At 45.5% G+C, this 15,735-nt stretch overlaps 1 protein-coding gene across 4 annotated transcripts; it reads left to right on the top strand.

Annotated features, from left to right (window-relative positions):
- The first annotated feature begins 808 nt into the window (after nucleotides 1–808).
- LOC117429843 (inositol polyphosphate 5-phosphatase K-like) lies at nucleotides 809–15,565 on the top strand. 4 transcript variants are annotated; one of them, XM_058998021.1, is made up of 14 exons: nucleotides 809–950; nucleotides 2,480–2,567; nucleotides 6,203–6,310; nucleotides 6,519–6,627; nucleotides 7,948–8,064; nucleotides 8,323–8,498; nucleotides 8,886–8,997; nucleotides 9,288–9,397; nucleotides 9,767–9,793; nucleotides 11,577–11,799; nucleotides 12,367–12,504; nucleotides 12,871–12,954; nucleotides 13,372–13,476; nucleotides 13,876–15,565. In XM_058998021.1, exons 2-14 carry the CDS (start codon nucleotides 2,488–2,490, stop codon nucleotides 13,972–13,974), a joined length of 1,488 nt encoding a protein of 495 aa, XP_058854004.1. In that variant the 5' UTR covers nucleotides 809–950; nucleotides 2,480–2,487; the 3' UTR covers nucleotides 13,975–15,565. The 4 variants fall into 4 exon arrangements, with proteins under 4 accessions (XP_058854004.1, XP_058854005.1, XP_058854002.1 ...); XM_058998022.1 differs by lacking the exon at nucleotides 809–950 and adding an exon at nucleotides 1,473–1,598; XM_058998019.1 differs by lacking the exons at nucleotides 809–950; nucleotides 2,480–2,567 and adding an exon at nucleotides 5,019–5,570.
- Nucleotides 15,566–15,735: the final 170 nt, after the last annotated feature.

The raw sequence follows: 15,735 nt of genomic DNA on the forward strand, positions 1-15,735 counted from the left end.
GAAGAATCTCTTAAGGATAATGCTTTTCATTCTTCTCAATGGTTTCGTAAGGGCTGGCTGGTTTGCAAGGGATTTTAACTGTGGCACTGGCAGAAAGATGAGTGATATTGACAGGTATCCATCAGTGAAAGATGAGTGATATTGACAGGTATCCATCAGTGAAAGATGAGTGATATTGACAGGTATCCATCAGTGAAAGATGAGTGATATTGACAGGTATCCATCAGTGAAAGATGAGTGATATTGACAGGTATCCATCAGTGAAAGATGAGTGATATTGACAGGTATCCATCAGTGAAAGATGAGTGATATTGACAGGTATCCATCAGTGTAAGATGAGTGATATTGACAGGTATCCATCAGTGAAAGATGAGTGATATTGACAGGTATCCATCAGTGAAAGATGAGTGATATTGACAGGTATCCATCAGTGACTGCATGGAGTGGAGTGGAAGCATTGGAAAGGGTTTTACAACACACAGAAGTTCAGCTCCATGTTTATTATGATCCCTTCACTTTCTCAGGGTGTGCTGCTTTTATCCTTATAATGATATACTCCCATTGCAAAGCAGATCCATTCCTCGTTTTACTACGAGTTTATTAGGAGCCATCTGAGCTTGTTACATACATACGGGGGCTAATCAAACTTGTATTAAAACCCGGAATGGGTGAAACTGCTGTGCAGTAGGAGTCTGATTTCCACTGCAAAGCGTTTGTATAGAACGCATGGTAACGTCGCCCTCAAGACTGACATTGCCCTTTTAAGAGCTGTTTCAAACCTTGCCCTTTTAAGTAAAGGGCGCTGATAGGCTGGCAGAAAGGAAGTCGAGTGAGTGCTGAGTGACAGAGGAAAACACAAGCGATAGTGGAGGAAACGGCATCTGCAGTACTGTAGTTATCATCAGTCGGGCAGGAGCTGTATTCCTCAGATCAGCACACAGGGAAAACAGGTAAATATTCAACATGCAACACGGGGTACCAGCTGCATGATGCACAGGGTGACAGTGTATTATTATGTGTGTGTGTGTAACACAGTTTACTTGTTTGTCGGGCTGTGTCAAACCCAGACACACGTGATACTCCTTTCTACCACGCATTTATTTAATGAAGTATTGATGATTATTATTATTATTATTATTATTATTATTATTATTATGTACGCTCCAGATGCGCTGAGAGTGATGTGGTGCTTTTAAACGTTTGATGAAAAATCAAAAATGAATATTCTTTCGACATGGTTTTTGATGTAAGCGTTAGTTCAGCCTGGACTTCTGCCGTTTCGAAACTGGGGATACCGTCTCTTTAAATAGCCAGCATGAGGCTAATTGTTAATTGCAGAAGTTTACGCAAGGAAAAAGTCATCCGCTTCGCAATGACGAACTACTTTCCTGTACTGTCTCTAAGCAACATAGACCGAACAGCTCCCGTCGTGCCAGACAGTATTAATACGCGCGGTCGCTGATGGGAGATTCAGATCAGCGCTGTTGGAAAGTACAGCAGCCACCAGCCCTGCGCTGTAGTTCACAGGTTTGCAACAGGTGCTGCCCGTTCAAAAGCCTATAACCGTGGATCAGGAAACAAGAGACCATTTAAATAATGTAAGGAACACGGCCCAGCAGGGTAAAACAGCAAGCAGGCCATGGTAGACTTTGAGAAGGGAATTACAGGGAAATATATGATTATTGAGTGCTGTGTCTGTAGGGCACAGCATGTGACGATGTACACAGGACCGAATCAGGGTTAGCAAGGCCAGGATTAGACAAGGGGTTTAGCTGTAAGAAATTCAGGACATGGCTAATCTGCTGCAAGCAATCAGCCAATTATTTTTTTACGTAATACAAATAAACGCAGTTCATTAGCAAGGTTTTTTTTTTTTAATTATTAGTAGTTCTGCTTGGTATGCGCTGTGCAGCATTGCAGACTATGCGTGCCCAATGCTCCCTCCAACCCAGGGCAGGCTCGCCGTGGGACAACGAGGAGAAATGGAGAGGAATCAGGTCTCCAGGGCAGTCAGTTCAGCATCAAAAGTCATGTTACAAGAAAATGCACATTTAACCCCAGCGTCTTCATGTGATCTCAAGCCACAGGCGTGGAATCAGTCACAAGAAGCCTCTTGTTCAACATAGAAATCAGTTCTTTTTTAAAATTTTTAAATCTCCCTGGGAACAGACGCTTGCTTAATTAGTTTGTGTGTATACTGCACATCCGTTTAAAAATACTGTAAATAAATACCTGTGTGTCACTCATATTAGCTTGAAACTGGCTGCTCATTGAACAGTATGCTTGCAGCTGCCCTCTTGGGTGGACGGTTGTATATTATTGATTTTACTCAGTTGTTAGGAATACACTTTCTCTGTAATTCAAGCACATGGAGTGTGTTTTGTAAAGTGGGTGTGTGGCTTTGAGGGGACTCGAAACAGAATTGAGAAAAAACAAACGCTCGATCCAGTGTGACTGAAGCGTGCTTCTTGATTTGCAGGCGCAGTGATGGATTTGAGCCGAGTGTCCGATGCAGTCAGATCCCTGACCCTCGGGAAGTCTGACAGCGAGAAGAAGGGGACTTTCAGGTACTCCGTCGTTCTAACTGCAAGAGAGTCCCACGGTGTGCGATAGGATCCCTCGCACTGATCTTAACATGCGGATCTGCAGAGCGTAGACGCTTCCCCGTTGACAGGGGCCAGCGCTTGTGACAGACTGACTTCAAAAGCTGCTACTGTATCGGGAACCCTCCTTTTTAAAAGGTCCCGTCCCAGATCTCTTTCCTACCTGGTTATCAAAACTCTTAACTGCGACTTGTGCCAGAATTGCCCTGAAATGAATGCAGAGTACTGCATCTAAATTCGCACGTGTATTTTTAGAATGGATATCGAGATGTATTGCATGGTCGTGCCGGAACATCACAAGCCACTGTGCACGCTGCTCCATACCTGTGGCTCAGTCTGTAACTGTTTTGTAATATAATAATGGGAGACTGGGCAGGGCAGGGTGCCCGGATTTCAAACCCCCCCTCGCTCTTTTAAGAACCTCCTTGTGATGGCTTTAGTCTGCGGAGAGATTAGTCCCCCCTGAAAGAGGTATTTGTGGTTTCTGTGTAACAGGATTTCTGTGTTCAGCAGAGTGTGGCGTTGCTGTCCCAAGTGATTAGCCAGGAGTTACACTAATTAGGGGCGGAGCCCTGTCGGCGCACACAGGACAGCCGATCGGATTCTGCTGGATTCCTTAATAAAAGTTTACACCACAGTAAAAACCGAGCAAAGTGTAGGAAAAGCATGGGAAATCTTGACAGGGATGTTTGGTTTGCTTGCGTACGTTCTCTGGCTAGTTTTGATATCGGTGCCGATCAGATTGATATGTCTTTCCTGCAAAACGTTATCAGCAACACAAACACCCAGTGGAAAAAAAGCCATGGCTTTGTTTCCTGTACGTCTGCAGTGCTTGTCAGAAGAGAGGGTGTCACAAGACTGAATTGCTGTAGTTTTTTTTTTTAATTTTTAGAATTGTAGCTAAGTCCAAGCCACAAGCTGGCCTGACAGTTATTGGAGAGATGCATTTTCTTGGAGAAGGAGAGCGAGTAGCTGTCCTCTCGCGTGCCTGCTGTGTGGGGTTGGAGTTGTATCTGGGTTGTTAATCAAGTGATAAGGGGGTGCGTTTCCCTGACAGAGAAAGGAACAGTTCACCAAGTCTGACAACCATAAAAGGCAGGGTTTGTAATATACTTAATATGTAATAGATATTCACCAGCAGCACTCCACTGTAAAGTATTGGATGGTGTGGTCTTAAGGTTCCATTTATAATATTGATTCATTATTGTCATTATCAATTACAATTACTAATGTATAATTAAGACGAGAATGACTCATGCTCTAACTCTTGGAAGCCTGGCTCACTGAGTGCTGGTGTGACTGCCAAGTTATACAGACAGATAAACAAGCTTCTGTCTCGTGCTGAAGTTACCAACGATGTCTTCAAGTGCCACTGCCCCACATGTCTTGCAAACCTGCACGCTTCTTGATGTGTCCTAATCATAGTTTTGCTACGAGTCTAATGAGACACACCCGAGCTTGTTACCTGTACACTGTAGCTGATCAAGCTGGTATTAAAACCTGGAATGGGTGAACCTGCTGTGCAATAGGAGTCTTATTTCCATTCCTGCTGTCTGCCGTTCTGTGACTCTTACAGCTAAACAATCTTGCTATTGCTTGCAATTAATTAGTTAATAGCTTCACAGCAAATGTACAACGCACTGATTCAGAGGCACTGTAAATAAAGCCTCTGCTGATCAAAGGCAGCGTGGCGGACCTGATTAAAGCTTGGCAGTGATTTTTCACAAATTCCAAGAATGCAGTGCTTTTACAAAAAGATATTCAAGTTTTATTTCCGCTGTGGGCTACTGTGTAGGAGACCAAGCATTCGAGACCTTCTGAACTGAGTGTGCTGCTGAGGGTGAAACTGCAAGCAAACAGCGCCACCTGCTGGTAATAATGACTCATGAAATACATTTCAGTTAACTGGTGGCATAACCCAAACTTTTTAATTATTACACTGATGCGTGCGCAATGATGCTATTGGAAATAATTGTGTTGCAGGGTGGGTGGTAGTGCAAAAGTAATGACTTCTTCAATGATGCAGTCGGGTTATGATTCGTCAGGTTTTATAATGCATGAATCTCTTATTGTGTTTGACTTTGCATAAATATATACTCTTGCAGTTAAAGAGCGAGGTAGCTTATAATCAGGCTTTCACTTTTAGAAAACCCTGGTAGATATTAAACCGCACGTGTTACACGTCCCGTTGGAAACGCACCCATGGATCGTGGAAATGGCAAGGCTCCATTCATTCCCAGGACATGTGATCCAACTAATAACCTGAAGTAATCCCAACAACGTTAACACCTTCAAATCGCCAGATCTTTCTTATTCTTTGAGGGCCTGGAAGCTGGAAAGAAGAGAGCGCTGTTTGTTTATTTCACAGGATTTCCTCTTTTTTTTTTTTTTTTTTCCTGGTAGCCTGTCCAGCGGTCGCTGGCTTTCAGTCCGAGTGCAGTCTGCAGTGAGGACAGACCGCTGGGGTGCTGCGCTGGTAAAGGGTTCTGAGAACGGCTTCAGAATCTGTGAATGCAACCCGAGCGTTCGCTTTGGAGCCCAGCTCTGCTGCTTGCACCAGCCGAGGACTCGAGCATTTGGTCAACCTGATTGATTTTTTATTAGATCTCTTTAAAAGAAAGTCTGGGAGTCAGGAATACCCGCCAAGGAATATTTTTCCAATTTGTTTTTTGCTTTGAAATTTGTATATATTATTTAAGTAACAATAGATTATATATTATTGATAATGGAGCCCCCCCCGGGCCTGCCAGTCCCCACCGGGCTGCGGCGTCGCTCGGACAGCCAGGGCAGCGCTTCCTCTCCCTCCTCGGAGGCCCGGGCCGTGCTGCGGCAGCGCGTGGTGCAGCTCGTGGCCTGCGTGGAGGACCTGAGCTCCGACGAGGAGGTCCAGGAGGAGGTGTCCCGCACCCTGGATGAGGCCTTCCTGCTGTGCGGCAAGCGGAGCGTCCCAGAGGAGGAGGACTTCAGGTGCTGCAGAGAGAGTAGAGGGGAAAGCAGCGGGCAGGCAGCAGTGATCTAGAGATCGGGCTGTGCTGGCTTTTGTGTTAGTTCAATTACCGATCAGTAAAAAAAAGTTTACAGAACTCTAGTATACAGAAAGGCAACACAAGCACTTTGTTTTCTGCAGTGGCACAGACTGTAAATGCATCAGGAATCTAGAACAGAAGATAGTGATCCGTTCCCTCTGGGAGAGCGGAGGCACAAGAGAGGACACTGAAAGCGAGGGCTCTTCTACCACTGCTCAGTCTCTTCTCCCGTATAAACCCTGCCTGGAATTAACCATCTATTTTCCTAACATATGCTGTCTTACATTCCTAGATATGCTTGCTAGGCACTGCTGCTTCGAGCACAGAGAACATTTGTGCAATAATATCATTGTTTAATTTAAACCCCTTAAATTCACTTGCCTGCAACTGGAATGTTATGGCTCATTTGCTTAGCCTTGATTTATTTATTGTATTGTGTAAAGCTGAAAAGGATCTGCAGCACGACATGTCAAGGATTCGGCAGCGTTCTGTCCTAGTGCTCCGGAGTGGAAGATCCTTCAGGGTCGCTCGTTTTGTTTGTTCTTTTCTAAACTCCTGGTTCTTCACCCCCAGGCTGCACGTGGTCACGTGGAATGTTGGCACAGCCCAGCCCCCTGATGATGTCAGCTCTTTGCTGCTGCTGGACTCGGAGGGGGCGGCGCCGGATGTGTACGTCATCGGGTGAGTAGAGCGCTGTGGTCACCATTAAAACACAGTTTACAAAGAGAAGGGCGGGAGTCTTGCTGCAAAAGTGTAGTCATGCAATCTAGTACAGTCTTCTACAGTAAATACATTTCCCCTGTAAGTCTCTGCTGCCATTGCTGAATTTGAAAAGGTTGCTGCTGGCAAGAAGAGTGGCTTCCTGACCTCTTCTTTCTGCTCCGCGCAGGCTGCAGGAAGTGAACTCCAAGGTTCTGAACTTCATCAGCGACATGACCTTCGACGACCCCTGGAGCTCCTTCTTCATGGACACTCTCGCCCCGCTCGGATACGTCAAGGTGGGAGTTGGGCGGTGGGGGGTTCCTGCTACCTTCCATTCTGCTTTCCATTGGCTCCCTGGTAAACCAATCGGGTCTCTTTCATTCTGGTCTGGTGGCCCTGAATGAGCACATTCTTGCCAGATATATACATTAACTCCACCTGCTGGACATTGAGCATATTACAGCTATTAATGCATACATGTTGAGTTTGGGTCTCATCTTATTATTATTATTATTATTATTTATTTCTTAGCAGACGCCCTTATCCAGGGCGACTTACAATTGTTACAAGATATCACATTATTTTTACATACAATTACCCATTTATACAGTCAGGTTTTTACTGGAGCAATCTAGGTAAAGTACCTTGCTCAAGGGTACAGCAGCAACCCTCCGGTCAAGAGTCCAGAGCCCTAACCACTACTCCACACTGCTGCCCTTCATCTTGTGCAGATACAGCCAGTGGAGCCATTAGAAAGGTTCACCACAGTGCTTTGGCAGTTGTGCCATGCTTTTCTCATAATTATGTAATGCATTTACTATAGTTTACTCTGGTTTGCCTTGTTTATTAATATGCTTTACCATAAACTTCACAAAACATACCTATGCATGAATGTGCTTTATTACACTTTGCTATGCTGTTGCTATGGGAAACCTTTATAAGGGAGTGTACGCATGAGAACAGTTTGTGTCATCTCTTATTCTCCTCTTTATGATTTACAGTACAGACACTGAAGGTATGGGCCAGGTTTAATGCTGGGGTGCTTTATCTTTTAAATCGATGATAAAGGAACATAAAACAATTAAGCAGGTGCTGCTCCAGTGTGTTTCTAACCAGCCCTGAACGACGCTGGCCTTTATCCAGAGTCCTCATTAGGAGAGCTGAACGGCTGAGTGCAGCTCAGAGGAAGGGGTGCTGTGCAGAGGCTTTATTGGTGCCTCAGTCCAGTTAACACAGCTTTATTTGTTTCTACGCTTCTTTTAAAGAACACTTCTACAGAAGCAAGCTGTGAAGAATCTGCTCTGAACCTCCAGTGCATGTTGAAGCATCGCTGTGCAGCTCACCTCTGTTTCAGTCAGGGTTGCGTTTAGCTGACAGTCCAATTTAATATCTGTATTTACATTTGGGGGCTCACTGGGGTTTAACGCATTGATTTTGGAGGTACCAGCAAAACGACTAGTCCACTGATCAGCCTTGTGTTTGGTTCAGTCCGTTTTATATTGTTTGTAGGGTCCTGAATTTGATCAACCTTGCGTGGAAATGTATTTCAAACTTTAGGTCCAGGATAGACCCTTAAGATGGAACATCTCATTCCATTGACTCCTCTTTTCTTTCAGCTGACCTCCATCCGAATGCAGGGTCTCCTGCTGCTCGTCTTTGCACAGCACTGCCACGTCCCTTTTATAAGAGACATCCAGGCCAGCTACACCCGCACTGGCATCTACGGCTACTGGGTGAGTCATGAAGTCGGGGGAGCGCAGGTTCCTGGCTGTGTGAAGTCGCTGGTCTTCACTAGGGAGTCTGGCGCCCATGCGGGTTAGGTAGGCAAAACCAGCAAAGGACTGTTTCTCCTCATTGCGCTACAGCGGACCTTACCGGCCAGGCACCTAGTGAGCCCAGGCGGACACCTGCAGGGCTGGCCTCCAGAGGCTGGTAGCTCTCTGACATCTGCAGTGACGGTGTGTGTTTTTATATTGCTTTTGCTACCCCAGGGGAATAAAGGAGGTGTTTCTGTGCGCTTGTCGTTCTACGGGCACCTGATCTGCTTTCTGAACTGCCACCTCCCAGCGCACATGGAGTACGCCAGCCAGAGACTCGACGACTTCGAACACATCCTGGAGACGCAGGAGTTTGAGACGGAGACCGCACCGAGGATCCTCGACCACAAGTGAGGGGGGAGGGGGTGGCGGGACCCCAAAATCAGTGCTAATCAGGGTCTGCGAAACCAGTCGCCAGTCATTAAGATGTGATTTAAAAAGAATGAGTTTAAAGACTTTCCCACGAGAAGTCTTTGTCGCTGTCTTTGCGTTCTACCTTACAAGCCAACGTTTGTCTAAACGAATAGTTTCTATCAGTATTTCAGTAGCTGTATGAATTAAATATATCCCTGTCGTTATGTATTATCACATTTAATGTTGTCTTGTCAATAAAAGTATCAAGAACAATTTATAATGTGCAGCAAAATAACTTTTTATAATGCCTAGCAAAATACTACTGTCACTGCTGGATGGAAGGGATGTATTGAGCTTGTCTGTGTCTCGTCGTCTCGTTCCAGGGTGCTCTTCTGGTTCGGGGACTTGAACTTCCGCATCGCTGACCACGGCATGCACTTCCTGAGAGAGGCCATCAGCAACAAACGCTTGCACCTGCTCTGGGAGAAAGACCAGGTGGGGTGGAGGTCTGGCGCGACACAGTGCTGAACCCAGATCCTAGAGATTTAACACAGAGTAGACGTGCACGGTCATGTAGCAGCGTCCCACGCTGGTAGAGCTGACCTGCCACAAAAGCACCAAAATCAGTAGCTCTTTTATAAAGTGGGATCAACATCAGTTGATCGGTTGTGGTCGTGTTAGAGTCTGCTGTGGAGGTATCGCTTTATAGTGACCTTGCAATCCCTGTGTATGCATCCAGCCACAGCGGTTCATGCTTTATTTAACATGTTGGTTTCTCTGCGCAGTTAAACATGGCCAAGAAGAAGGAGGCTTTTCTGAAGGATTTCCAGGAGGGGCCTCTCCGATTCAAACCTACCTACAAGTACGACCTGCACTCGGACAACTACGACTCCAGGTAAAGCAAGACCTGCATCAGCAGGGAAACAGACCCTGAGTTGTGCATGTAGAACTGCCCCCCCCCCCCTACTCTCTGATATAGAACAGCCCAAATCAAAAAATGTTAAGAACTTCTGATTCTTATTGAGAATGCTTCCGATTGGCACGTACCAACGTAATCCACCAATAGGTAAAACAGGTATGTGTGCGTATTTTTTTTTTTTTAATCTCAGAGTACTGGTACAGGTAACACGTTAAACCAGAATAAAAGTTCTATGGCTAGCAGTTTTCTGACATCGCCTTTTACTGCATTACTCTCACTGGAACTCGCTTCATGAAACCTAGAGCTTTGTGTTAACCTTCACCTGTCTTCTCTTTGGGTTTGCAGGGAGCTGAGGACGTGGTTGAGTTTTCAGTAAGATTATTTTGAGTTGGCTTTGTGGATTTCACAGGCAGTGTTTCGTGCTGGGAGCGTGACACATTAACCCTTTAAGCACTGCCAGCAAGTGTACTGGCCCTACAGACGCAGACGCCTATCCAAACCAAAACCATTCAAATAAAACCAGTAAAGCAATCCAGTCAAACTGCTGGTCTGATACAGATGTGTAATATAGAGGAGCCCCTGAGAGTGTTGGAATATCCATGTACAATACAAGAGAAGAAAGGAAAAGAAATCGACTCAATACCAGGATGCCTGAAGGTTTCAATAGAACCCTGATATTAGCTTCTCATTGGATTGAAGTCAGCTTGTGTCACACATCACATTTCATACAGAGAGACTGACAGGCAGTATTGTTGATGGTGAGCAGGTTACAGAGAGATGTTTTACTGAATTAATGGTCTACCGGGTCCTGTTGCTTTCATGGCAAATACTTCCTGCGTCATTGCGATGCCTTTTGCGATTATTTGTCTAAAGAATAGAGATGAATAATCTGGACTGCACTTTGCTGGCAGGCCACTTGGTGGCAGTGTTCTAGGTGTCAGATCAGAAGAGCATTCATTGAGAGCTTCTGATTGGAAACTAACCCCCACCCTCCTCCACAGACCTAGACCCCCTCACTCCTCCCTAAAACACTGTGTCCGTGTCTGTGTTTAGGGGTAGAAATCATTGTTTGTGCCCCCTGGAGATTTTTTGACCCAATGGAATTTTTTTTTTAATTCCTAGGCAGGATCCATCAAGTACATCAATTGGAGCTACCAGTGACCCTGCAATTTAAGAATTAAAACATTAGAAACATTTAAGACACGTTGAACCGTTCCATGACTTCAAACAATGTAAATGCCAGTTTAAAAATCTCTTTCCTGGGCTTACGTTTGTGAAGCGTTGAGTTTCACAGGCTGTGTTAGTTTGACCATCTCCTCTTCTTCATGGGACTCTGGGTCTAGCTAATGGCTTCTCCTCCTCTAAATGTGTGTTTCACTTCTATGTGTTCTGCCTTTGTCATGCTAGTGTGTTGTTTTACCTGCATATAGACTTGCATGTGTCCCTGCCTGCGCAGTAGACTAGGTAATAAATCACTGACTGTGGCCACTGTTGGGATAAAAAGTTGTGTCCTTTTTATTCACTGTCTAAAACTATACTAAGCTTTCAAAACCACACTGACCCCCTTATCAGTCAGGTTAATATGGATTTAAAATAACAGCGTTAGTTTTCACATGTTATAACAGCGCTGTGATTAGTTTGGAGAGGGTGGGTCTTGCATGTATTGTGTAGACAGATATAGAGGGGAATGCAGGGATGGAAATAAGACTCCCATTGCATAGCGGCTTGATCCGTTCCTAGTTTTACTATGAGTTTAATAAGACACATCTGAGCTTGTTACCTATACACTTTGTGGCTAATCAGGCTCATGGTAAAACCTGGAATGGGTGAAGCTGCTATGCAATAGGAGTGTTCTTTCCATCGCTGGAATGGTAAATAGTAGGTAGAAGGAATGTTAGGTGTATCTTTTGCTATGGTGGTGTGTTCTTATCTCAAGGGGCGGTCAGTTTTGGATAATCAGTCTCAGTCTCTTATCTTCTCTTGAATTGATTTCTGAGGGGTAAAGTGCTGTCACTATTGCATGCTGTTGATTTAGCCAGTGCTAAATCTGAATCTCAAATCACGCACACTGCACGGCTGAACCTGAGCCACTGCTACAGACCGTACAGAGTTTACTGTACTGATGCTCTTGTTTAGCTGTGTTTCTGATTGACAGCGGGAAGAAGCGCAAGCCAGCCTGGACAGACCGGATACTGTGGAGGGTGAAGGGCGACGCCCATGACGCATCAGACCAGGAGGCGGAGCCAGAGCAGGAGGCGGAGCCAGCGGAACCCAAAGAGCCCGAGCCGTCTGTCCGGGTGACCCTGGAGAGCTACGCCAGTCACATGAGCTACGGCATCAGCGATCACAAACCAGTCACCGGAACCTTCAGCCTGGAGGTGAGATTGAGAACGACAGGGCAGCCCTCTCCTCCACACGGGCACACGGCAGGGGAGCAGAATGTCCAAACCTTCCGGAACCAAAACAATTCTACATTTAGAATTCACAAGAGACAAAAGGCTTAATATTTCTGTTTAACTGCAAATCTGATGAGAGAGTCCATTAGCTGTGCACAAAAATAGCCAAGCAGGGAGTTTCCGGCGACAGCTGATGCTGACGTGAGAATGCTCCTGTCGGCTAACAGAAAATTATCAGAAAATCTTCCTGTCCCAACCAGATCCTTCAGGATACAATGTGCACCTAACTATTCTGCAGCCCAGGTATGAAAGCCCCCCAACTCCCCTTTCAGTGCTAACATTCATTGAACTTCCGTCAGAGGGAACAGTATGTGGTAATTAAAAAGGATGAGCAAGGAGGCATGGGTGACTTCTCTGAAGAGCGGTCCAGCATTGCTGTAAATAGAGCTACCTTGGGCCACACATCTTTAAATGGAAGTGGAGTCTGTATTGTCTGTAACCCCTTGCATGTGCACCAGTGTTAACACAGCGTCCCGTCCCGTCCCCCAGCTGAAGAAGCTGCACACCAACCCCCTGGTGATCATTCAGGCGGAGGGGGAGTGGAGCGCGGACTGGGACGCCCTCGTGACCTACAGCACACAGGAACCCTTCCCCAGCAGCACCTGGGACTGGATCGGCCTCTACAAGGTGAGACTCCGTCCTGCTCCACTAGAGACTGGGATGAGTGTTTTTCCCTAAAGAGCTGGGCTTCTTTGTGTGCTTCATCTGTAACACTGACAGACAGGACTCGGTTTATACAGAATCACGTGACGTTTACAGTGGAGGTGATCTCTGGAAACCAGTGAGTGGTGGGTAGAGCACACTGCGCTATTAATTGAACCAGGACACATGGATACAAATACCAAAACCAGTACTGGGCTTTAAAAAGAGGTTTGCAACAGTGTGTAGGACAGTACGCAGGAGGGAGGTCCTGATCAGGGAAGGATTGAGAATGCTGGGAGGAGTCCCAGGCTGTTCTGCAGCCCTGACGATGCTCACTCTCGCCCCCTGCAGGTGGGGTTCAGGAGTCACATGGACTACGTCACCTACATGTGGGTCAAGGATGATGAAGTGTCCTGCACTGATGAAGTCGTTCAGGTACAAACGGACCGGCCCGTCCTGCAGGGATGGAAATAAGACTTCCATTGTATAGCGGTTTGAACCCTTCCTGGTTTTACTAGGAGTTTTGTACGCTGTGGCTAAACAAGCTCGTAGTAAAACCTGGAATGGGAGAAACTGCTACTCAGTAGGAGTCTTATCTCCATCCCTGGTTTCCTGCTTTTTTATTTCCTTTTTAAGAAGTGGTAACAGAGTGAAACTGAAAACCGAGCTGCGTACTAAACTGTGAATCGCTTCAGCACCAGCTCAGCGTTTCGTGTAGATTATATAACGTTTGTGATTTAGCTGTGTGAATGTGACACTCCAGAATGCCATTGTAATTAGTGCTGTGAGTGTCTGTGCAGGGCAGTCCGCTCTTCCACCCATGTGTGTGTGTGCCTCTTGCTCTCTGCGCAGGTGTATGTGAGCAGGGATGAGATCCCGGTCCTGGGGGGAGAGTTCTTGCTGTGCTACTTCAGCAGTAACCTGAAGAGCATCATCGGAGTGAGCCCCCCTTTCCAGGTAAGGAGCTCCGAGGTGCCCCTTCCATTCCCCACTGCACTGTTTAAGTAGAAGACAAGAGAGATCACAGTCAGGGTTTGGGTCGATCCCTGCGTTTCATTTCCAATTCCCATTGCCTTTTGATCAATTCCAACACATCATTAATCAAAATTGCAATTAGCAGTATTCTGTGAATTACAAGCAGAGGCAGCAGATTAGTTAAAGTCGTTGTTTGTTTGTTTGTTTGTTTGTTTGTTAGTCAATTAAATTGGCTTCAAATGAAAGCAGTTGAACAGTCGCCACGATTGTTACGTCTCTAAAATGTGAATTCCAGTTCCTTGGAAGGACTCTGGGCTCTGCTTGCTGGCGGAGTGGCTCGAATGTTATTGCACTGAGCGTTCCGTTTCCCCTTTCTTCCAGATCAGCCGGTCGATGTCCGCCCCCCAGGAGGGCGTGACCCCTGACAGCGTGAACGGAATGGACAAGCCCGACCTCCTGGGGTCGCCTGACGAGTTCTGAGAGCCCCGCCTCTTTGTGATTGGCTGCGTGAAGAGACACGCCCACTCCGCAGCCATGCCGCACCGGCCCGGTTTTTAAAGTCTTAGCCCTGCTCGTTTTTAAACCTGACGTGAGAGATGTGAGCCCCCTTTAAATACAGAGCTGGCCTCAGTTCAATACATAAACCAGGTCTTTATCCAATGTAGGTTACAAACCGATAGGGCCGCACACCACACACTTGGGTCTAAATGCTCCAGCAAGTACGTGTAGCAGGTACTAGTGCATACATTGGACTTGGTGGCCAGTGAAGCAGCTGTATATAGTGGTTATTATATCTGTTTTATGATTGGGTTATAGACAGTGACACACTGCACTGTTTCTATGTGTAGGGGGTCTGTTATTCCAATGGAATAATTTGGCAGAACTGATACAATGAGAATGCCGTGTCATCACGCACACACCCTCCTACACGCAGTCATGTGACCTGTAGTATATTCTAGACTGTATTATTTTACAAATGTTTTAATGATGAGAACTTGCCAGGCTGTTTTTTTAAAACCTGAAATAATGGCTGTGAAATTCTTTGGGCACGTTCTAATGAGATAGATCCCTGATTCTGTAAATCATTTCCAGTGACGGCTGTATTTCTAACAGTAGCGTTGTACAATTTCTTTAAACAGGACGTTGCACCGAACAGCAAGCCTAAAATTCAGTAAACAATGAATCTCAGTCTGGATCAGGACTTACTGTGCTGTATATCAGGACATATTTTAATTATTATAATATTTTTGCAGTAGTAACCCTAAGGGTAGTTGTCACTTTACAGTCCAAGCCCCTATTGTTACAGGGAAGAAGGATCTGTCAACTTTTGAATTGCTGTTCCTTCAGTGTGTTACAGTTTGTTGTATTTATTTAATGAGATAGAAGAGAGTATAGAGAGACTGGACAGCACAGGGAGAAGCTACGAACTACCCCACACTCTCCATTCAACTGTCTACATCAGTCAGAGGTGATCAGTCAGTCTCTGGTCAATTGGAATTAGTTACAGCAGAACCAGGCAGTACCCTGGAAGAACACACAGGAAGTGAGGTTTGCCTCAACATTGTTTTTTTTATTTTGTAACATTGAATTTGATCCTTTTTATAAGTTCTAACACAATCACAAAAAAAAAGGTGAAAATGACAAGGATATGGCGCAGCAGTGGACTGAACTGGGAGCACAAGCAGTCGAATGCAGCGCCTCTTCGAAACCCCTTCATGATGATTAATCATGTACCCCACCCCCCCACGCAACCCAGCCGGCCAGATCCAGCACCGGCTTCAATACGAGTACAAGGGCTTCTATCATAGGTCAGTACCAAGGTCTGGTGAAAATACAGTTTAATACTGTTGGTTGGGTATTTTTAAACGTACACATGACTGCTTTAGCGTTGTGTAAATGCTGTTAAGATGTGCAAAGCTGATTCACTTTTCTTGTAATCCACCTGTACTGTATGGAAAGCCAAAAGTGCTCCATTTTCATAGTGAAATAAATACATTATTATTATTATTATTATTATTATTATTATTATTATTATTATTATTATGAATAAACATATATGTCAATGCTTGTATTCCCTTGTCTTCTTTGACAGCTGGCTGGTCACATATCAGAGTTTACCATGGTGCTGCATATCAACATTGATTGACAAGGCTGGATATAAGACTCCTGTTGCACAGCAGTGTCACCCATTCCAGGTTTTAATACGAGCTTGATTAAACACAGTGTACAGGTAACAAGCTC

This window comes from Acipenser ruthenus, chromosome 24 (genome assembly GCF_902713425.1).
Source record: "Acipenser ruthenus chromosome 24, fAciRut3.2 maternal haplotype, whole genome shotgun sequence".
Classification (NCBI taxonomy): Eukaryota; Metazoa; Chordata; class Actinopteri; order Acipenseriformes; family Acipenseridae; genus Acipenser; species Acipenser ruthenus.

What these genes read in the sequence shown, in the direction of transcription:
- LOC117429843 (XM_058998019.1), top strand. Translation starts at nt 5,329, where the DNA reads ATGGAGCCCCCCCCGGGCCTGCCAGTCCCCACCGGGCTGCGGCGTCGC. An exon ending in CTGGCATCTACGGCTACTGG is followed by an intron (nt 8,065 to 8,322) that starts GTGAGTCATGAA and finishes TTGCTACCCCAG; the next exon opens with GGGAATAAAGGAGGTGTTTC. An exon ending in AGGACGTGGTTGAGTTTTCA is followed by an intron (nt 9,794 to 11,576) that starts GTAAGATTATTT and finishes TCTGATTGACAG; the next exon opens with CGGGAAGAAGCGCAAGCCAG.